The sequence below is a fragment of the Gadus macrocephalus genome, chromosome 21, assembly GCF_031168955.1.
Source record: "Gadus macrocephalus chromosome 21, ASM3116895v1".
Lineage (NCBI taxonomy): Eukaryota > Metazoa > Chordata > Actinopteri > Gadiformes > Gadidae > Gadus > Gadus macrocephalus.
In genome coordinates, this window is record NC_082402.1 from 10903376 (window position 1) to 10926010 (window position 22635).

Sequence of the window (22635 nt, forward strand, 5' to 3'; positions counted from 1 at the left end):
CTTATCAGTTTCACCGGTTCGTCAGGGCCCATGAGATTGGTCTCGATAATGTTGTGTCCTTTCCTCTGTTTCTACGGTTGTTGAATTAGGCGGAACGGCTTACATCTGTATAGTAATATGAGAAAAGAAGGTCAGGTTATGCAAAGGACTACAATGACGAGCATCAAAACAGACTACAGAGGCAAAAGTACAAGAAAGCAAGACATCTGTGATCACAACTGACTCAAAAACACACCCTCTCAGCACTATAACAACGCGTGTGAATGTTGTCACCAATTACATTTTTCCATCACAGTATGCTTTGCACCTTGCCATGGAGGCACCGTTTGACTTCACTGTTGTAAGTAGGCATTACATTAAATGAAAAAAGAGCTGACTATTGAAAAGATGCGTTTAAAATAAGAATTCGATTTTTGACATATGTAAGGTTACAACATCTAAAAATTCATACATACATCATTCATATTCAGCCTCTTTGATACGGGCGCCAGGCGGGATGTCTTCCAGAGCACGGGGGGGGACCTCTTCAGGCAGTGGGGCTGGTTGGCCCGGTCCACATCAACCCCTGTTCAGGAAGCATCTCCTCATCCACATCTCCCCCTGCAGTCACCTGGCTGCAGGTGTCGCTTGGTGATACTTGTACCGCCCCTCCACACCTCCCCGGTGTTGCTCTTCTGGTGAGCTCCAGATTCCAATATTCATCATGGTCATTTTCTTTTTAGTATAAGTCAAAATGGAGGACATCATTACGACATTAAATGTACTATTATGGTTTTGGACATGACTAAGAACATATCTATCAGAGGGACAGGAGCAAATACAGCCCAAAACAGTGCAAAGAAATGTTTGCACTAGTGCTTCTCTCCATCTGTCTAAAAAAAGGACATGGTTTGGCACTGTCTGTGGCAATTCTGGAGATATTGGACAGACCAGATGTTCTTGGACAAAGCTTTTAGGAGTTGCTGCTGCTGCCAGTGGCAGAAACTGCACATAGAAACTTACATTCTTGAGTTCCATTCAAGACCTCAAGATGTGGTGTTGAAATCTTTCATATATTGTAAATTATAACATACTATAAAAATAACAATCCATTTAATAGCCTGCTTAATAAAATGTTTAAGATAGCAGTAGTTTTTAGGGGTCCAAGCCAACAGGTTGGATCCCTATTGTTTTTGTTATTTTTATACTACCTCCCCCTAGTTAATATTGTCTTTACTTTTTACGTTTTTTTCAAAAACTGGATACACTACTACAGCCCAAAGGCGTCTCAAAGTAGAACAGACAGCGCCCCAATAGTGTTTGAAAAACTGCCACTGGTTGTCTTGGAAACTAATGCACAATCCAGTTTGGGACAGCGGGGCTGTCAAGTGTCTCTAGTTTACAGGTTGATAAACTAAAGTAACTAAAACGTTGAGTAACTAAAAAGTATTTATTTTTACCAGTTTATGTTTTAATCTATGAAAACATTTTGCTCCTTTCTGAATAAATTGTCGAATGGTTGTCACCCTTTAAATCAAGGAGTTGGAACAGATATAACTGATTCTGATACAACCTTTTGAACTTAAAGATAATACTTGAAGATAATACACAATGGGATGGCCCACGAAAAAAAACTGGATGCATGAGTCATGCATACAGTACTCAAAAGGTACTGTATGCATGACTCACGATTATGCCACAGGTATATTATATTACACACGGTTAAGGTATTATAATGCAAAAAAAGGACTCGTTCAGAAAAAGATAATCCATATTTGATTCAGCCAGATATTTAATGTTAGGTTTAAGGTGCGTGTCAAAGTTGGAGTAAAGGTTGCAGTGCAAATTCATGATCGTCAAGCTGCAAAATAGACTAAATTCTAAAATACAAAAATAGCATTTCCGTCTCCATCAAGCAAAACAAATACATTGAAAAATGCAACATCATCTTACAATAGACTTGTGTGTGAATAAGCATAACCAGACAGATGAGTTTGGCGGTGAAGCTTAAAGCTCGGACTGGATAACAATTAGGACGCAGTGCGGACACAAACCCTTCCCCCTCTTTTTCTGCATAGACGGCTGCTGCATAATCGGTCACACTTCACTTAATATCACTAGGTAGGACTTATATCCAGACATTGAAATTCCCGTATGTGAAAAGCACAGAAGAGGAAATAAAGCAATTTATGACTGACTTCCAGCTTCACAATCAGTCAAAAACGTTCCATTACTATAATCGGTTACATTCATTACAGGTTAGTTTGAAAGATGAACCCAAAAAAATATGTCAAAGGCTACCCTGAAACACATTACAGGGGCATTATCCTGAGTTTGACTAAGAAAGCGCTGCAATGTTCTGTACAGCTAGCATGTTCAGTAGGCCTACAGCTAACGTGTTATCTGTACAGCTAACATGGTTCTGTACAGTTAGCATGTTCCGTGCAGCTAACATGTTATCTATACAGCTCACATGTTATCATTACAGCTATAGCATGGTTATGTACAGCTAGCATGTTCCGTGCAGCTAGAATGTTCCATACAGCTAGAATGTTCTGTACAGGTAGCATGTTCCGTACCACTAAAATGTTATCCGTACAGCTTACATGGCCTCAACTGCTGTTCTTCTTTAGGTGATTAGTAGGCCTAATGGTTTGTGCAAGGATCACAAGTTGCCATTACTCAAATGGCACACAAGGCTGGTATTGTCAGTGCTTTGGGCTACATTTAGAAATATTAAGGCAAATTTTTAAATTAGCTTGTGGTTTGTAAAAGAAGGGCCTTTTAGGCAGTGATGAGTAATGAAACTAAAATCTATTCCAAAACTTATCAGGCACACAGATTTCTTTTTTTTAAGAAACAACACTTTGATTGCTTGAGTTCAAAAACATTTTCAGTCCTCACAAGCATGTTTTGGCACAATATGGCACCCCACTGTCAAACAGCAGAGCACTCAACAAGGTTACACAATGCCATGTTTACAAAACAAAAAACATATTTACGAGTAAAGGGAATGTCTATCCGGTAGCTCATCTGAATGTCAGGCATTGTCATTATTATACACTAACCTGGCTTCCTGTTTCACTTCAACCATTTCTTTCATAACTTGTATTCATAACTAATAGTTAAACTTATGTTAAAAATACAACAGGGAGTAATTGATAGATCAGAGGTTCACAAAGTCCCTTTTATACAGGGTCCTCCAGAATGTGCCAACCCATGGCTGGGGCCCTCAATGCTCACCCCCCGCTGACTATCCAAACATACATCTGTACATGTTGAACGTTGATGTCAATCCAGAGACTAAGGCCAATGAGTGAGTGTTTATATATTGTATAATAGCTAAAGCTAAAATGGTGTATGATATGCGTTTTGATATATTATGGTATTACGTTGCTTCTCTGTCCAAATCACTGCTCTAGATCATCAAATGGCATTATTGATAATCAACTTAAAGGTTGAAACACCCCCTTTACAAGGTCGCCATTAAGTGTCATTGGGGAACGACAACTATTAGCTCTGTAAACAAATGTACACATCTGTAGACAAGCGATTTAGGCTAGACAGAACAGAGAATGAAGCAATGGATGCAGAGTAGGAAATGTTGCCTGCGCGTGAGATCTACTTATTTATGTAAAACTTGTCTGTGAAGAGGGGATGGTGTATGGTTGCGCATCTGTAATATGTGGACGCTGGACACTAACCCATCCTTACCCATACATACCGAGGGATTTGTGATGTCAAATCCTAATCAGGGTAAATATAGCGTAATTTAGGTCAATAAAAACGTTGCTTTGCCACGTCTTGCATGAGAAACGCTGTGGCAGATCCAAACATAACAATATCTCCCTATGACAAATCATGTCACAATTAATGACAAGACAATGACCAGAACACCATTACTACCAATAAGCTTCCCATATGCTCCTATAACTCTGAAATGGAGTCGGATCATTGTGATCAGGCATCATCCTTGTAGTTAACTTCAAATAAAGACATGACGTCGGTCACGTGGTCAATCAATTGCCATGCTAAGAATAACAGACTTAGTAGACTGTTATCTTAGTAGCAGTAACTACTCAGCTGCCTCGTAGGGGGCTAAATAGAAATGTTCACACAACACCAGACTCTCGGTCTATTAATATGATGTCTGGGGTTAAAGTAGCAGGCCAAAGAAGAGCAATTAGTCGGCCGTTTAGCGGCTATAAAACACCCTTCATTTTCTCTTTATGCTTCCTAAATTTAGTCCAAAGCATTTCTAAGGGGTTAATTGGCGCCCACTGCATCATCATTCATTGTTTATTTCCAATAGCAGAGCACCTTATACTCAATAATTTCAGTATTTATGAATTATTGGCTGCATGGCTGATGGAAGCGGTGTCCCGCGACGATGCTGCACCACTGCTAGATGCAAGAAGGGGTCACACTGACGGTAAGGGTGGAGCCGGAGAATGGGTGAAGGAAAAAGAAAATAGGAGGCAGTCTCCTCCCGCCTCTCCCCCGGCGGGCTCTACTCCTGCTGGTCCCTGCTGCTGCTGGTGGGGGTCCAGGTGTGGCTGGGACCCGTGGCGGAGACCAGGGGGGGCGGCGCCGGGGGTCTGTCCGCCTGGGGGGGCTGGTCCGGCCCGGCGGGCTGCGGCGGGGGGCAGGGCAGGCGGGTGCTGCTGTGCATGATGTGGGCGTCCAGCATCTCCAGCAGCAGGTCGTACAGCGGCACCATGTTCTTCATCTTCATGCAGTGGAGGTGATCCATGCCCTTGTTGCTGCACCGGGAGACAGAGAGACAGAGAGACAGAGAGAGAGAGACACAGAGACACAGAGAGAGACAGAGAGACAGAGAGACAGAGAGACAGAGAGACAGAGAGAGAGAGAGAGAGAGAGAGATACAGGGAGATTGTGATAAAAACGTTTCCTTGACGCAAATGGTTGTTGTTAAAAAGCATATTTTTACTTAAAACAAGTAATACAACCGTCGAGTCACTTGCACAACTCAAGCCTCCCCCCAGTCTAAAACTCTGGCCCTCTTAAGGAGCACCAGAATGGGTTTGGCTCAATTAGCCTATGAGCCACAGCTGCAGACTATTACGTCTAACAGCCAGACAGGAATATGTGCATCTTTTAAAACATGGTTTAAAAGAGTGAAGATGCCATTCAAATCTTCACAGAGAGACACAGAGACCAAGACAGAGATAGGGAGAGAGAGAGAGAGATACAGGGAGAGAGATACAGAGAGAGAGAGATACAGAGAGAGAGAGAGAGAGAGACAGAGACAGAGACAGAGACAGAGACAGAGACAGAGAGAGAGAGAGAGAGAGAGAGAGAGAGAGAGAGAGAGAGAGAGACAGAGAGAGAGAGAGAGAGAGAGAGAGAGAGAAACAGAGAGAGAAACAGAGAGAGAGAAACAGAGAGAGAGAGAGAGAGAGAAACAGAGAGAGAGTGAGAGAGACAGGGAAAATGACAGAGAGAGAGACAGAGATAGGGACAAGGAAAAAGACAGACACAGACCCAGAGACAGAGACAGAGACCAAGAGAGACAGAATCAATTAAGTATTAGATGATGTAAAATTAACATGTGATTTATGTAGTATGTGCTTCGTTAAGGATTTGTGATGCAACAAAAGAGGAATATATGAAACATGACTATTTTGGTCAAAGTTCTTTGACCTAATTAGAGAGAATCATAACTTGACACCATCAAACCAAGCAAATGCAGTTAATTTTTTATTTAAAGGGGTTGCATAACTGGGCGCAGAGCAGAATGCCTCTGGACTTAACTGGCTATTCCTACAACCATTCAGAGCAACAAAACCTGACCCATCAGCAGCAGCCATCTCGGTTGTTTATGAAAATGCATCAACTCTGCTGCTATAGGTCATTTTATCAAACCCGCCCCGTGTTAGATAAACGGTTGTGATTGGCCTGACCCAGGCCAGGTTTGCTGGAAACCTGTCTGAACAGAAGAGGGCCGGACGCATACGCCAGCGCAAATAAAACCTGAGCTCGCAGATTAGTCATTGGAGCCGACAAACAAGAGGGCGTCGTTGAGATTGTAAGAGTGGCTGGAACGCAAATCAAAAGTCCAGCTGATAGCGTTGCAGTTGGAGGTTTCTATGAAGAGCCATTCTAGCTGAACACAGAATCGACAGAATGATCATGGGTGTTGACTTTGTGTACGCTGAGCCCCCTTACAGTTTGTCTGTCAACTACCGCAGCTAATATTTCAGACGGGCCCACCGGAGGGACTAACAGGATCACTTCAATGGCAAACAATTATATCATACTTTCGGCATTGACAAGGACCAACAGCTTATTATTTTCGATGTTGTAGTTAAGGCGGCGAACGTGTGTTGGCTAGCCGGCCGCCTAAGCTGTAAAGTTCTGTGGGAAACCCTACAAATTACCTATTCTAATTTATGGTAAGCCTTCAATACATATTCTGTACTGAAAATGCAATTGTCCGCATTTTGTTTTTCATACAGCGCTTAGCGTGAATTATTGCAAAACAAATTCACAAAAAAAAGACATGCATAACACACCAATGACATCGTGTGTGAAACGCCTTTTAAATCACTGCTGAGTTGTGGCGGTCCATGAATGAGGACGTTGGGGCTGTTAAGTGGCTTGTGTGAGGGGGACGGGGGAGCCGTGGTCCGGCCTACCTGACGTGGCGGATGTGGGAGAGCAGCATGAGCAGGTGGGCCAGGCGGGTGTACTGCTGCCTGTAGGTGAGGCCCGTCTTGCTGATGACCCACACCAGGGCGTCCGTCACCGAGTCCAGCAGATGCAGCAGCCTGGAGCGACCCTTTATCTCCCCGTCGCCGCCGCCATCGCCGCCATCGCCGTCGTCAGACGAGCTGAGGCACATGTCTGGTGGGGATGAGGAGAGAGGTAGAGATAGAGAGAGAGAGGGAAGGGGACAGACAGAGACATAGAGAGAGACAGACAGGGATACATCAAATGAAAGAGAGCGATAGAGTGACAGACAGATAAAGACAGAGAAGAGAAGAGAAGAGAAAGAGAGAGAAAAAAAAAAGAGCGAGAGTGTGACAATTTATTATTAGACGATGTGAGCGCAACCTGTTACTTTTGTGCTTCCGTATCAACGCTGATACAGCAGTTCATGGAACAACAATAATATCTCTTCACAATAATAAGAGACAGGGAGAGAGTGCTATTGAGAGAGGAACAACTAGAGAGAAAGCGCTAGAGCGGGAGGGAGATGGAGGGGTTGGGAACAACACAGTGTTCTCATTAAGTTATGTACTGTATGTTCAGTTATGTAGCTGTGGAACTCCCTGCAAAGCCTCCCTTCACTCACTCCCACAGAACGGACTCTATCTAGAGCAACCATGAAAGACCTCTGAACGCACCACGCACAAAACTTAATTGCATTAATGAAAAGCTGCACTCACACATAAAATAACACAACGCACCTGGACCCACTTAACCGTTGGAAGCACACACACACACACACACACACACACACACACACACACACACAGACGTACACACACACACACACACACACACACACCGATGACGCGCTGGGCCCCGTCAACAATGACAAACCAATTTTCGTCATTACACAGCCACATTAATATATTCACATGCACAAACACCTGTCCGGCGCAGACAGTCTAATGAAAACAGGTTATTGGTGGTGTTGCTTTTCTCAAAAAGACAACAGTACAACCGTTTCCATGTCTGCCTCCAGTCACATACTATGACAGGGGTCGGCAACTCTAGGCACGCGTGCCAACACTGGCACGTGGCAGCATAATCATTGGCACACTTAAACCAAAAAAAATCTAAAAATAGATCTTATTCTTTATTTTATTATTATTATTAAAAAATTGCACCGCACAATACAGCAGCATAATTATTACTACCGATTTTTTTTTGCACTTTATTCTGTTTTGGGCATTTCCTCCAATTGCAAATATGATTAAATTAGTTACTGAAAGCAGTGTTCTGCAATGGGATCATTTGAGAAGAAAATATTTAAAATATTGTTGCAAGTGCCCTGTATGCATCGCCTTAACATGGTTTTGCAAAGCTGTACATGTCTTAAAGATATTGATGTGGATGGTTCCAACATTCTCATCTATTCTTGTTTTTTACATTTCTCACAGTACAAATATGTTTTCATTTTTGGATGAGTTTCTGAAAGTGGTGTTTTAAGATGGGACACATGTAATTATAATTTGTAAGCCCATGCATGTAGCAAATATAACAACAAAAAAACCATTTTAAAATGTTGATGCATGATTGTGGACTATATGGAAATAATACAATTCCAGGTCTTCTGGAAATGTTTTTGGTCGCCGTGTTCACCTTAATATTAATCTATTGTTGCTTAAGGCACACTCATTAAAGAGAAAATGTCAAACTGGCACTGCATGTTGAAAAGGTTGCTGACCCCTGTACTTTAGTTTAGTTGGTGAAGTGAATGTAATATATATATATTTTTTTTTTTCAGCCCACGTCAAGCTTAGTATTATTTACAGGCATACAGCTGTATGTTTAGATACATTAAAGAAGACGATTAGGGATATTCACAATTTGATGTTTTACATTAGACCTGGTGAATGCTGCAATAGAAGAGCCTTACAATACTGGCCAAATATCTCATTTTCAGGTGAAAGGGTTCCAGGGAAGGGGTTTACTGTGTGTACCCAAATCTACACATGACCAAAACCCCATAACAAATGCAGCAAGTTCATTTAGCTTCCTTCAACAAATACCTCAAACAATTATTTGACTGTACAAATAGAAGTGCACTGATATATACGTGCAATCAAGGCACTAACATAGTCTAAGGCAACTTAACACATAAACATATATCCATGATTGTGCCATACAATGAATGCAGAGGCTGAGCTGTGCTGTACTGTGGTGTTCTTCATAAGAGGAAACGGTGGTTTGGAAAGGGCTTTGGAGGCTTTACATGCCATGCTCTTCTCTAATAGGAAGGTATGCACATGCACTTGCATGAATAATGTTACATTTCTCTGATTAATCACAGACCGCCTCCGGACCTCCCACACAGATACTCACTGGAGTTGAGCAGGATCATGGCCTTGAGGCAGACGTACTCCTCCTTCTGCAGCTTCAGTTCTCTGAGGCGCGCCGTCGCCGCCACCAGCATGTCAAAGATCTCCACAAAGCCCTGCACACAGCTGCCCTCCTCTCTGGCAGGACACACACACACACACACACACACACACACACACACACACACACACACACACACACACACACACACACACACACACACACACACACACACACACACACACACACACACACACCTGATACCTTGGCCAGCAGTAGCCTGGCAAAAATAGCGTGGAGCAAAATGCATCTGGAGGCAATTGGACGCGATTGGGTGGACCTAGCACCAATCAGAGCAACAGAACACGTCATACTTCGGGCAGCCATCTAGGTTGATAGATTAGGCCTTATCGGCACTACCATAGGGTCATGTAACAAACCTGCCTCTTATTAGATAAGTGGTTATAACTGGTCTGACGGCTGAATGGTCTGCTAGTAGTCTGTCCAAACAGCCAGATGCATATGCTAGAGCAAGGTCCATAGATCTTTATATTTGCGGAGCGCACTCACTAAGAACGGAAGTAGTAAAAACTCAATAATGTGAAGCTAGCTACTAAAGTCTGCAGTTAAGTTACTTTTTTTTTTTTTTACTGATTGCATTCAATGGTGCACAATGTAGCACAAACAAATTACAATCGTTAAATTTTACTATAACCATGACATTCTAATAAGTTACAAGATGTTCGTAAAACAATGTGTCAAAAGATGCTCCAAACAAGCAAATCTTTTCTCAACTGTGAATTATGTTAGTTGTACGTTTGTAATTTTCTCTCTTGTCATCCATTGTCCATGAACTATGATAGTATAATTAACAATCTTTTTTTTTTTTTTAAAGACACCTATTGAAAACTCAATATAGTTATTTACTGTTATTTGGGACATTTGCTCTAATTTGATCACTTAAGGGACTGTTTAATATAGTTACGTTTTCTCTCCTCAATGTTAGCTGGAGAAACCCGAGTGTACCTGCTCAGACAGAGGTCTGGGGAGAAGATGAGCTGGCCAGGGTGGTCCACAGACCTCCACATCAGCCCAATCATCAGCACCTCCAGCCAACAGCACTCCAACAGGTGCACCTGGTCCAGCAGGCTGAGCTCCACAAACCCTGGGATGACGTGGAGACGTCAGATGGGTCACGCACGCACACCCACACCCACATAGAGACATACAACATTCGGTCCAACAGACATGTTGGACAGCATTAAGTTCCTGGGGGTCCACATCACCAGAGACCTCACCTGGGAGGAGCACACCATCCAGGTGGTGAAAAAAGCACAGCGGCGCCTATTTCACCTTAGGCGGCTGAAAAAGTTTGGCATCACTGCCTGGTACGGGAACTGCACTGCCCAAAGCCGCAAAATGCTGCACAGGGTAGTGCGGACAGCTGAGAGGATCAGCGGATGTGAGCTTCCCTCCATCCAGGAAACCTACAAGGCCCAGTGTGTCAGGAAGGCCCTCCGAATCATTGGGGACCCCAGCCACCCCAACCAGAAACAGTTTGAGCTACTGCCGTCAGGGAGGCGGTACCAAAGCCTAGGGGCCAAAACCCAGAGGATGACAAACAGTTTTTTCCCCAAAGCAGTCAGACTCCTGGAGAAACACACTACCCCCCAACCATCCACACGCACACCACAACAACAGACTGGTGTTTAACCATCTATTGTATTCGCACAGCATTTATCTATTGCACAATAACCCTACCTGTGGCTGCTATCACTACCACTTGAACACCCTACACTTCACACTTTATTACACCTCATTACTTTTTATTATTATTGTTGCTACCAACTTATTTATTTTTATACTTATTTTATATTTTTTACTTTGTTTCTTTTCATATGGTTTCTTATCGTTATTTATTTTTATCTTGTACTGTTGCTGCTATGTGAATGTTGAGGAATCAAGCCTAAGAATTGTACTCTTGTGTACTGTACAATAAGATGTAATAAAAGTAATTCTGATTCTGACGTAATAGGCAAGAAATTCAGCAGTGGCTGGGCGTTAATATCTTAAACTTAAACGTATTTATCGTTGCTTCATTCCCGTTCGCACCATTTCATAATTGACCACCAACTTCACGTCATAAATCATGCTCTGCTCCTTCTCTACTCTGCATCCATAGTGGCATTGCTGGAACCTTCTTGAAAGAAGAACTTTGAAATGTTTCTCCTTGCAGTGGCTGTGGCCACAAGCTCCCTGCTTCAGGAGTGCAAAGTAACTAATGGCTTGAAGCGTTACAATTAAGATCACACTCTTGGTTTTGTTGAAAACATACAGTCCAAATCTTAGATGGAACCAGCTTTCCAGACGTTGACAATATTATTATAATTATAAATAAAATGATTATCAGACAAGCATGAAAATGACCTAGATTACAACACCTCAGCAAAACTACCCCAGCAACAAACCAGTTTGGTGCATACTGATTCCTGGCCCAACAGGCCTCCCACAACACCTTTATAACACGGCCTCCGGCCCATCACATCACACAGGAAACCAGATCAGATTTAAGGGGTCAGGGCGGCCTTCACAGCCCAATTTAGATCAAATGGACACTAATGAAGGGGAAACTGCAGTGGCACACACACACACACACACACACACACACACACACACACACACACACACACACACACACACACACACACACACACACACACACACACACACACACACACACACACACACACACACACACACACACTACCTGGAATCTTCTTGGCCCAGCTGATCATGTGAACCAGCTCCTTGTCGGCGAGGCGGGTGAGTGACATCATCACGCCGGCCTCGGTCAGCGGCCTCTTGATGTCCCCCAGGAGGTAGATGTTTGGCGGCTCCGCCTCCATGATCCGCTCGATCAGCTGCTTGGGCGTGAGCTCAGCGGAGACCAGTTCCACCAGAGCCCCTCCCCCGGCCGCTCCTTCGCCGCCCAGGGCCTCTCTCCTCGGACGGCAGGCCCCGCCCCGTGACGACCCACGCCCTCCCCGCCGCAACTGGGGGTTGCGGATGTTGCTGCGCTCTCGCCGCATGCCTGAGACAAAGACGGAGCAGAGTCGTGGGGCCAGGAGAGGGTCTGCCCTATATTTGATGCGTCAAGAGCCGACGTGGCCTTAAATAACACCTCTTCGTTCTTTCACGTGGACATTTCCCTGTGTGAGATATCCTACATCACTAGGAATGGGAGGGTTTCGCCCACTCAAATTCTCGGTACTTACAGCACCATCGGTTCCCAGGACAAACAATAAAATTAACATAATGTATTCCTAGAAACGCTAAGTGGGCTGCAGCAGCAGGGTGGCATACAGGTACAATGAGCTGCAGTCCATTTAAAGATAGTTGGTCATGATAAAGACAAGGTGAAAATAGGTGAGGCATATTGACAAAACAAGTCAATAAAACCAAATGGAGGATAAACGCTTGGAGAGTTATGCTGAAGTTACCAAAACTTGATCATTTTATCATATTTGCAATGTATCCCACTTTATAGCATGCATATTTGTAGGTATATTTTAGTACAACTTTTTGTATCTGCATATTTTTCTTCATTTAATATCAGTATCGCATTATTACAATTACAATTGTAAGTATTGTTAGCGGGCCATGAAAACAAAGGGAAGGAGAGGATACACACCACACTTGGTCATGCCAACTTCATAGCACTTGCGGAGACGGCAAGCCTGGCAGCTCTTGCGGCGGTTCTTGTCGATGGTGCACTGGTTGGTGGCGGGGCAAATGTAGTCCGTGTGCCCTGGCGACGAGACAGGGGAGCGCGTGAGACAGCATGTCTGAGAACAGGTCAAATGCAGCCTCCATTCAACCTGTTTAATAGTCATTTTTGATACTCTATACTCGCAAAATTGATCCTGATTGATTCATGATGAGGTTTTCTTACCCAAATTGATTCGTTTGAATTAAAGGAGTGATATTATGCAACCAGGTGTGACTGTGATAAGCCATTACAAGCCGTTTTAAAATCAGTGTTTTGGTGAAATCAAAAGTTGCAGTGTCGACCTCAATGTATGATGGATAGATCACCAACATTTGTTAGTCCACTGTGTAGGCTGGTAGACTGATCTATTCAGCAGACATCTAGGTGGACACTCCCACTTGGGTTGTGCCAATATTCAGACGGCTTGTAAATGGCTCATCACAATCACACCTGGTGGCAAAATATCACACCTTTAAGTCCGACTAGGTTGAGCAATTCAATACTAGTTTTATAAAAGAGGAGTAGTGTACATACGTACTGTATATTATACAGACACTGTTGGAACAAGCTGATTGACATCTAATCTACACATAATTTCCTGACTGTGACTTCACTGACTGAAACTTAGTTTTCCAAAGATCTGTAAAGGCAATATTTTAATTGGGTGATTAATGAAAGCACTTTTGCTATTTTTCAACCTTGACTAAACCAACTGTCAAAGCATATTTGGAATACTATTTAACTATATTATGATTATACTAATAATCAAAAAATGTCCTCTGATAATAATATATAATAATAATAATGTAAAAGCACTTATGTCATTCACCAAATACGCCACATATTTGCTGGGGTTGCTGTATCATCACTTATTACGTAAAGGTTACATCAAATATATGTCCAGAAGCCATAAACAGGAAGACAAGAGAGTAGGGGGCAGACTGAATCGTATAGATAATAATAATAATAATAATAATAATAATATAAGCAAAACATTACAACCGGTACGATGAGGTAGTTTATAATAACGTTACTCCTCTTTTGTTTTCCTATTTGAACCTGCAATATGTGAAGGGACTTTGTTTGACCGGGAGGAGTTGATTGGCTTTGCTCTGGCAGTGTAGCTAGTTCACAAATAAGAGTGTCACAAATAAGAAAGCTTGTTTTTTGCTGGGTTTATGAAAACCATAAACCAATATTACAATCAAAAGGTAGGATAGGCTGTACCTTGCAATGATTGGGTTAAGGGTTCAAAATTAATATAATGGTTTATTATTATATCCTAAAATAAGAAGAATTAACAAAAACAGTTGAGCAATTCAATACTAGTTTTATAAAAGAGGAGTAGTGTACATACGTACTGTATATTATACAGACACTGTCGGAACAAGCTGATTGACATCTAATCTACACATAATTTCCTGACTGTGACTTCACTGACTGAAACTTAGTTTTCCAAAGATCTGTAAAGGCAATATTTTAATTGGGTGATTAATGAAAGCACTTTTGCTATTTTTCAACCTTGACTAAACCAACTGTCAAAGCATATTTGGAATACTATTTAACTATATTATGATTATACTAATAATCAAAAAATGTCCTCTGATAATAATATATAATAATAATAATGTAAAAGCACTAATGTCATTCACCAAATACGCCACATATTTGCTGGGGTTGCTGTATCATCACTTATTACGTAAAGGTTACATCAAATATATGTCCAGAAGCCATAAACAGGAAGACAAGAGAGTAGGGGGCAGACTGAATCGTATATATAATAATAATAATAATAATAATAATAATAATAATATAAGCAAAACATTACAACCGGTACGATGAGGTAGTTTATAATAACGTTACTCCTCTTTTGTTTTCCTATTTGAACCTGCAATATGTGAAGGGACTTTGTTTGACCGGGAGGAGTTGATTGGCTTTGCTCTGGCAGTGTAGCTAGTTCACAAATAAGAGTGTCACAAATAAGAAAGCTTGTTTTTTGCTGGGTTTATGAAAACCATAAACCAATATTACAATCAAAAGGTAGGATAGGCTGTACCTTGCAATGATTGGGTTAAGGGTTCAAAATTAATATAATGGTTTATTATTATATCCTAAAATAAGAAGAATTAACAAAAACAGGATTATTTCACCTTATTTACGCCTATTTCCACTTTTATTCTAATACAAATAGTTCTTTGGCCTCAAGAAATACAGATAAAAATACAAATAATGGGCTCTCTGCACATCGCTAAAAGAATACGTCACTCTGACCGCCTGGAGCTTTTTGAAAACGTAAGACTGCTGGCAATGTTTGGAAAGCAATTACTATCCAGCCAAGGCCAGGCAGATATTCAGTGTGTAACGCAAACGTGGTATCGCGATGGTCTCACAAGGCAACCCTGTGCCTCCTCTCTCTCTTATCTCTTATGCACTGAATCTGTGGGAGTGTGTGTGCGCACAGACACACACACACACATAAACCCAGACTTAGACCGGACCAGCATACCCTGGATGCTCCTCTTGAAGAAGGCCTTGCAGCCCTCACACGACCAGACCCCATAGTGGTAGCCCGACGCGTAGTCGTGGCACACAGCACAAAAGTGCAGGTCAGCCTTCCCCCCTGACGACACCACACTCTCCTCGCTGTCCTGGGGGCACTTGGTCAGGGCCTTGCTGAAAAGATGAGGGGGAACGACACAGAGTGAGAGATAGGAGACGGGTGGGAGAGAGGCTGAGGGAGGCATTCATGAACTGCAAAGGAACATTTAGTGCAACAATAACTCTGCTGGCGCGGGGCGGATAGCGGGGGGGGGGCAGGGGTGTAAAGATGATGCCAGGGTTACGAGTTACGCTGTGAACATTGATAAAAAGGCCTGGGGAAGATATGTAGATATCTGACCCTGAGTGAGTCAGTGAGTGAGTGAGAGAGGAAGTGGCAAGCAGTGTATGACAAGGTAGGGTTCATTTTAGGAACAACTGTCTGGTACTCTTAGCCATTAGAGCCCCTCTGGGCTCTAATGGCAGAAAAAAAGGTGTTTGTTATCTGTGCCCTATGATATGTTTTTTCACAGCAGAGAATCAAGTGGACCAGATTTATAAATCAGTTGTTGTTTTTTTTAACCATGTGAACCCAGAGGAAAGCCGTAGTCCATACTGGTGGAAAAAGACTGGGTCACTTCTGTACAATGTGATTCATGCTGTTATGAATAGAACATGGGCAGATCAGAGGGGGGGGGTCGGGGGAGGCCCCCCCCCCCATTTTAACATCCCTGCACCGCTAAAAACCATCTGCGACATAGAAACAAATGAGGGCGAATTCTAAATGAGAATATGTCATAATAATAACCTACACACAATATTTTGTTAAAGACAAATCTAGTCGTAGCTGGTCTACTTCACCAATCTTTCCTTCACACAGTACCCACTAGCGTGACCCTTTGGGGACCATTGAATTAATGTCCACCGTTTTAGCAAGCCCCTTCCACTCAGCTGAGTCAATGGAAGTGCAATTCTCCCAGCCAAGGCACTGGACAAAATAAACACTTGTCCAGTCCAGTTGGCTAAGCCAATCCTCATTGTGAGTTCTTGTTTGCCTTTTATCTGATGAACGATGGGGAGACCCTGTCATTAGTATTTCAAAAGTGTGATTATATATACAAACACATTTTTCAACTGTCGTTGTCGGGCTATGATTTGTTATCAGTTCGCTGGGCAGTGTCATCGACTTCAGTGGGCAGCAGAGGAATTTACAAATTATGCTTTTTAATATTTATTGATATAGCTCAGGGTACCGAATTGAGTTGGGGGCTAGTTTTGTGTATTTAATGTAATCAACGGTAATAGAACATTATGTTAAACAACCTCTTCTCTTGCCAGTCACAGCTTCTTTCAGACACATAACAGCCCCATCATAGCCCCACGTAGAGCATAGTACACACAAGGACACACTGAGCCACCGCCCTCACCTGCTGTCTGCGAGAACGCTTTCCTGTGGGGACAGCTCCGCCCACGACCCGTGGAGGGGCTGAGCGCGTTGGCAGGACAGGGCGCGGTGAAGGGGGATGGCCGGTCCCATGTGGGCGTGGCCCGGCCAGAAGAAGGAGGGGCTGAGAGACTGCCGAACGGGCGAGCGATCCGGTAAGCCGGGGCCGGCGTAGCTGAAGATGGTGGGGCCGTAGAAGGGCACGGCGCCAAAGTCATGGCCCAGGTCGGTGTAAGGGGACGGGATGCATATGGGGTGGCTGGAGTCCAGGGCCAGGCTGGGGGAGGGGGGGGATCTGAGGACGGGGGTGAGGATGTGGGCTGAGCCCATCTTGCTGGAGTGCACTTCTTGCAGCTGGAGAACTGGTTGCTCCCGCCTTGGGGAGGAGGTTGCCATACCAAACCCAAAGAAATGTGTAGAGTAAAAGAAATTGAATGAAACTATATCATGATCGGAAATACTAGACTAAGGCAGCATTGGTAAAATGGGGTTGCGTTTTACACATGATTTACAAATCAAAGATGTCATGGTACATGGGTCATCGGTCAAATCCTTATGTCCACCTGCTGAAGGGTACCTTCAGGTCTTTGCTGTGAGCTAAAGGTGAGAGATGTTCGACTGTCAACATTAGATGTCCAGCTAGCATCGATGAGGGAGTGGTTCTCTCAACATGAAGCGCTCAACAGAGCCCTCAGACATGATGGGAAGGTGCTCTGAAGTCGCAGATCACAGGAGCACTCCAGAGGTCCTAGAATAGACACAGGGAGTTGGAAAGTTGGTTACAAAATGAAACATTCCTTCACAGTATCAATATTGATTCATTACTATGGTGCGTCTCTGTGAAAATTGAAAATATCTGAAAATGTTTCTTTGTCCACACTGAGTGTGGACAAATGTACCAAGCTAGAACAAATATGGAGAATGGTAAACACACACACACACACACACACACACACACACACACACACACACACACACACACACACACACACACACACACACACACACACACACACACACACACACACACAGTTAAGAGATACAAGAGAGGGAAAGGGAGTGAGGAGGTATGGGGTGACCTGAGGACATGCATTTCTTACAACACATTTACATAATAATTGATGGTGCAGCAACTTCAACGGTTAGTTAATCATCTCTGGAACAGCTGTCGGTCACTGTCTGGCCATTGTTGTCCTAGTCTAGGGGATAGCAAAAGTCAATTTTTGTTCATTGTCTTCTCTTCTGTCTACTATTACTTTGCGTCTGCAAAAAATGATTTTACAAAGTTCAAAGAACTGAATAATAAGGAAGCACTGATACTATTTATAGTTTTATTAGACCAACATCATCAATAAAAAGTATTCCTGCCAGCTAGTTACTATAGTTATTGCTTGCAAATCTGGGGTAGCCAGGTAACAAACATCAATCCACTCATGATTTCTCTCCTCTGTTCAACAGGGTTACTCAGGAATCTGCCACGTGAAGGGCCAAGCCATTAACATAAGTAAATATAGGTTTGATATTTATTTGATTTGTCTCAATATTATTTGTGTGAACAGACTAACTAAAATCTGTGCCCTCATTGGAAATTTGTGTGCATATTTCTTATCTGTGTGAATATATTGCCAATCCACTTGAACCTATCGATAATCCCTGTGTACATTTGTAATTTGTATGGATGTCTTTTTTTCAATGGCTCACCGACCGACCGAGTTTCGGAAGGCGTCTACATCGCGAGAGTGGATGAGTGGAACGCAAATCAAGTACGGTTTACATCTCGACATAAACAGCGACACTGATGAACCCGGGGTATTAGCAAACCGGCCAAAGCCCTTAAAGTGGCAATCTCAAAGATCTCAATTTCATTGTGTTTGGCGACATCTATTGTGGAAAAACTCAGTACACCACCACAAACAGGCGGGTTGAGGAGCGGGGCTGCTGCAGTAGGTCCACCAGACCCTCTGGTGGGACCACCCATGCTGGGGGATGGAAAGTAGCCACTAACTGCACCACCATAAATGCATAGATGGTTCATTTATAAATTGTTATATTTCATATAAAATCTTTATATATAACATGAGCAATTGTTCTCAACCAAAAATGTTCCTAGCTCATTGAGATACATTAAAAAACAACAACAAATGTACATGTGGCCCATATCATCCATTGTGGGGACAGGAAGCACGGCACCAAAGCGTACATCCACAGGTGAGTAAACCGACTTGTCAATTGTAGGTATAGTTTAGTTTAGTTTATTGTTTTGTCAGGGACCATGTACAATTCACAGTCGCACCAGAATTAACCTCACTCTAGTTTTCCTTCTGCATCATTTCCTCCAAAAACCTGCCCAAATGTTTTGGTCAAATAATTGGGAGAGATCCTTACTTTGACTACTTGACAGTAGTCCATTATTTATATAAAAAAAAAAAAAAACATCTCACTTTAAGCTTCCAGGAGGTTTTCCGGTAAATTAAGACAATTATGCTTTTCTATGTCTTAAACAACCATTTATGTAGCAGGGTTTAGATGTCCATAAACAGATGTCGTTAGATGTCTCACAAAGTGTGCGTGCGTGCGTGTGTGTTTTAGGGGGAGAGGGGGAGGATCTTTTGATGCGTTGACCTTGACTTGAGATCTACCTCCTGACTCGTCAACCCTCCCCTAAAAAGGAGTACTCCAACCTAAACCTGAGCTAAAAAGATTGCGATAATGAGACAGAAAAATACATACAATGTAAAATGCTGATTATTAGTATGAGACATGTTTGTATCATATTCAGCAGTTTACTGTTATTCTGTCTGAAGAATCTCTGATGATGAATCACTCAAAATACAAAATAGTTAAATATTCACGTTATACATGTAAACAGATCACATGTATACGTGGCACACGTACACAAACACACACATGTGGCGAAACACTTTCCCGGAAAACCACAGACGTAGAATACAGCCAAATTAAGCCGAAATGTGGAGCGAAGAGAGGGATCCCGGCCACAAGCCAAAGGTTTGTCCATTTTAAACAAAAGCCCAAGGCCACTGCAATGTTCCCATCCTCCATGCTCGTTGACTCCCTAACGCCGGGCGGAAGGGGAGAAGGTAAAATGTCTCTTTCAAGAGGCTTTGCAAAAGGAAGTGCTTATATATTGAGGGGTGAGGGGGGAGGCTGTCGCTACGGATGCGAGTTGAAAAACATGTGTGAGACGGATGCAGGAATGAGTATACAAATCTATTTTTGTAGAGCATTTTTTGCTGCATATTTCGTATAGGGAGCAAAACAAATATGCTGCCCTGAACTCCCTCTTTGAGGGAACGAATGAGCCAGAGAATATATTTGTAAAATTATATTTTAGATGAAGGTGGTTGAATATGGTATTGAGACTTTTGAGGACAGCAAGAAAAAAACAGAGTGAGCATAAATATGGTATGGGGTTGAAGATGCAGTTGTATCATGCATACAGCTGTTACACATTGATCGCTTTGGAAATGACTTAAGTGTATTCCACTCACATGAACAGAAGCTAGGCTACTGTACTATGCTAATGGACCAACCAAAAGCCAATGCTAACCCAGAGACGGCACTTATGGATTAGCAAAGATGAGTTTGGAAGTTAACAATATGTCTGAATCTTAGTAAGACAGGCACACACAGATTTAAAGATATCGTGGTGTATCCCTTTAAGTTTTGCTAAACAAACACTGCCATATACTGCCTATCAATGGATTCACACTTACATTCAAATTGACCAGTCAGGAATAGTACTTGAATAGGAAAATGTTTGAATATATAGCTAAACAACTGAATCAGGACCAAAATTGATTTATTTCAAGTGCTTTATTGTTGCAACAGTTGTTCAAGGTTCTACCACACAATACTTTTTAGGGTGGGTTGCCAATAGGGAAGAGGGTTGCCTTATCATATCTTGATAGTCATTTGATAACCATATCCCTTAATTATATTAACTCTACCATTAACTTCCCTTTCCCATTTCAGTAATTCAGTCATTTGCATGTCTAAGAGATTAGTAATTTATGAATAAATGGCTTTATAAAAGTTGCTACAACAATTAAAGCCAGGCTGCTCAGCCATGAAAGTGTTCTTCGAATTTGCCTTGCCTTGTGATTTTGCACAGAAATTTGGTTTTAATTGTAGGGAGATGGAATTTCTATGGCACCCATGTCCTCAGCAGAGCAACGCTTTTTTTCTTTGTGGTTCCAGTTTTCGAACCTTCTGGAGAGCAGAGATCTCTCAAGATGTCATTCCGTGTACACATGCCCTGCACATCAGAGCTGAGGCTGCACGTTAAATAGCCATAAATATTTGGCCTATGCCATTCTAACAGAAAGTAGCTTGTTCAAACCAGAACGTTCATTGTTTATTTCACTAAGAAAATCCAATATCTCACCCTTTCCAGTGATATCAACGATCTATCATTTCACAAAACACAAATACACATAAGTAGTCATTGTCACTATCACATTTCATTTTTCATTAAAAACCTTTTGTTTACCGCAGAAGCAAAACCTGTGGCTTGTGTAATCCGTTAACGCCATGATATTAACAAGCAACATGGGAGGTTTACAAAACCCTTAACAACGGTTTTCTAATTAAATGGTTAGTTTAAGGAAATCAAATAATGTAAACTTGGGGGTGAATAGGGTTTGTCGGGAGCAACTGAGGTCTTACTTGGAATACAATCTGCCAGCTGGCAGATCAGACGAGCTTGTTTACACAATGGTAAGTTCTTTCTGAAGTACTCTTGGTCTCATACGGCTTGTTCAGATTGAAACCGGCAGTATCATCCTCTGTAAACACAGCCAGCTACTGCAATAACGTGAACACGAACACTTGAAAGAACCAGGAAGTTTTCGAACTCAAAATTAGAACAATTTTTGTTAACGTGATATGTAATATACAAGCGGTATCACGTTAATGCAAAGTGAAATCCAGATGTTTTCGCACACCAGCGATACGACCATATATATACTGTCAGAATAACGTGATAGCAGGCCCAACTGCAGCGAGTCAGTGTTTCCGACGTATTGTTCAGCTGTCAAGTGCCCTGGTTCATAATACGAGCAGGTGGAAGGTCCCATCAACGCCAAACAGATTGCCATTAAACGTGTCTGTTTGGTTTCGCTTGTTCACAAGTGAATACTCGAAGCAAAGGTGTGAACAGCTCACACTCTGACCCCGTACAGCCTGATATGAATGCTGCGTGTTGTCAACAGACGCTTAAATGGAGTCCTACCTTCAGTCACCGGTGCGGGAGCACCAGTTGCCAAGTAACTTGCTTGTCATGTTTGGCTGCTTAAGGGTAGGCTAAAACAACCGAAAAAGCCTCTCTCAAGTGTCGTCCGTTTCAATCTGTATCAGTCGAGTCTATTCGACAAAAGCTTACTGTCTCAAAGTGCAGATATCAGGAGCAGTGGGTGAGTTTTCTGATGCTGGGACCGCACTACCAGGCCGTTGCTTTAGCTCTCCATGTCTGTCTGCTTAACTTAAGGCGCGAGACGCGCGGGGACATTCTGCTCACAGAGGGCTACGTCACAACAAACCAAAACCCGCCTCGTGCCCGCCTTCAACTTGCTGCTATCTCGTCTGGGTTTTGTTTTGCCTCACAGTCGCACGTCCCGTTTGAAGCAATGCATCCATGGGTTGCGACTTATCTAATCTTTTGAATATCCATGAATAAAGCAGTTCGGGTGTATCCATTTTGCTTTATTTATGGAAGAAAAAAGGGGGAACGGGGTGTAATGCAATACATTGTTGTTATGCGTTTGTTGTGCCTAAAGGTCCCATGGCATGAAAATCTCACTTTGAGGTTTCTTACATAAATATGAGTTCCCCT

At 42.6% G+C, this 22635-nt stretch overlaps 1 protein-coding gene across 4 annotated transcripts; it reads right to left on the reverse strand.

Moving 5' to 3' along the window:
- Positions 1-1753: 1753 nt before the first annotated feature.
- On the reverse strand, positions 1754-22340 carry esr2a (estrogen receptor 2a). Of its 4 annotated transcripts, XM_060041116.1 has the most exons (10): positions 22036-22340; positions 21471-21608; positions 16768-17532; positions 15309-15475; positions 12725-12841; positions 11801-12124; positions 10060-10198; positions 9037-9170; positions 6639-6846; positions 1754-4742 (listed from the first exon to the last, which is right to left on the reverse strand). In XM_060041116.1, exons 3-10 carry the CDS (start codon positions 17178-17180, stop codon positions 4490-4492), a joined length of 1755 nt encoding a protein of 584 aa, XP_059897099.1. In that variant the 5' UTR covers positions 17181-17532; positions 21471-21608; positions 22036-22340; the 3' UTR covers positions 1754-4489. The 4 variants fall into 4 exon arrangements, with proteins under 4 accessions (XP_059897099.1, XP_059897098.1, XP_059897100.1 ...); XM_060041115.1 differs by lacking the exon at positions 21471-21608; XM_060041117.1 differs by lacking the exon at positions 21471-21608 and having other exon boundaries at positions 22186-22338.
- Between the last annotated feature and the right edge of the window lie 295 nt (positions 22341-22635).

Coding starts and splice junctions, on each gene's coding strand:
- esr2a (XM_060041115.1), bottom strand. CDS start 17,180: ATGGCAACCTCCTCCCCAAGGCGGGAGCAACCAGTTCTCCAGCTGCAA. Junction 12,842..15,308: donor CTTCAAGAGGAGCATCCAGG/GTATGCTGGTCC, acceptor TCTCGTCGCCAG/GGCACACGGACTACATTTGC. Junction 9,171..10,059: donor CCAGACCTCTGTCTGAGCAG/GTACACTCGGGT, acceptor GTGTCCTGCCAG/AGAGGAGGGCAGCTGTGTGC.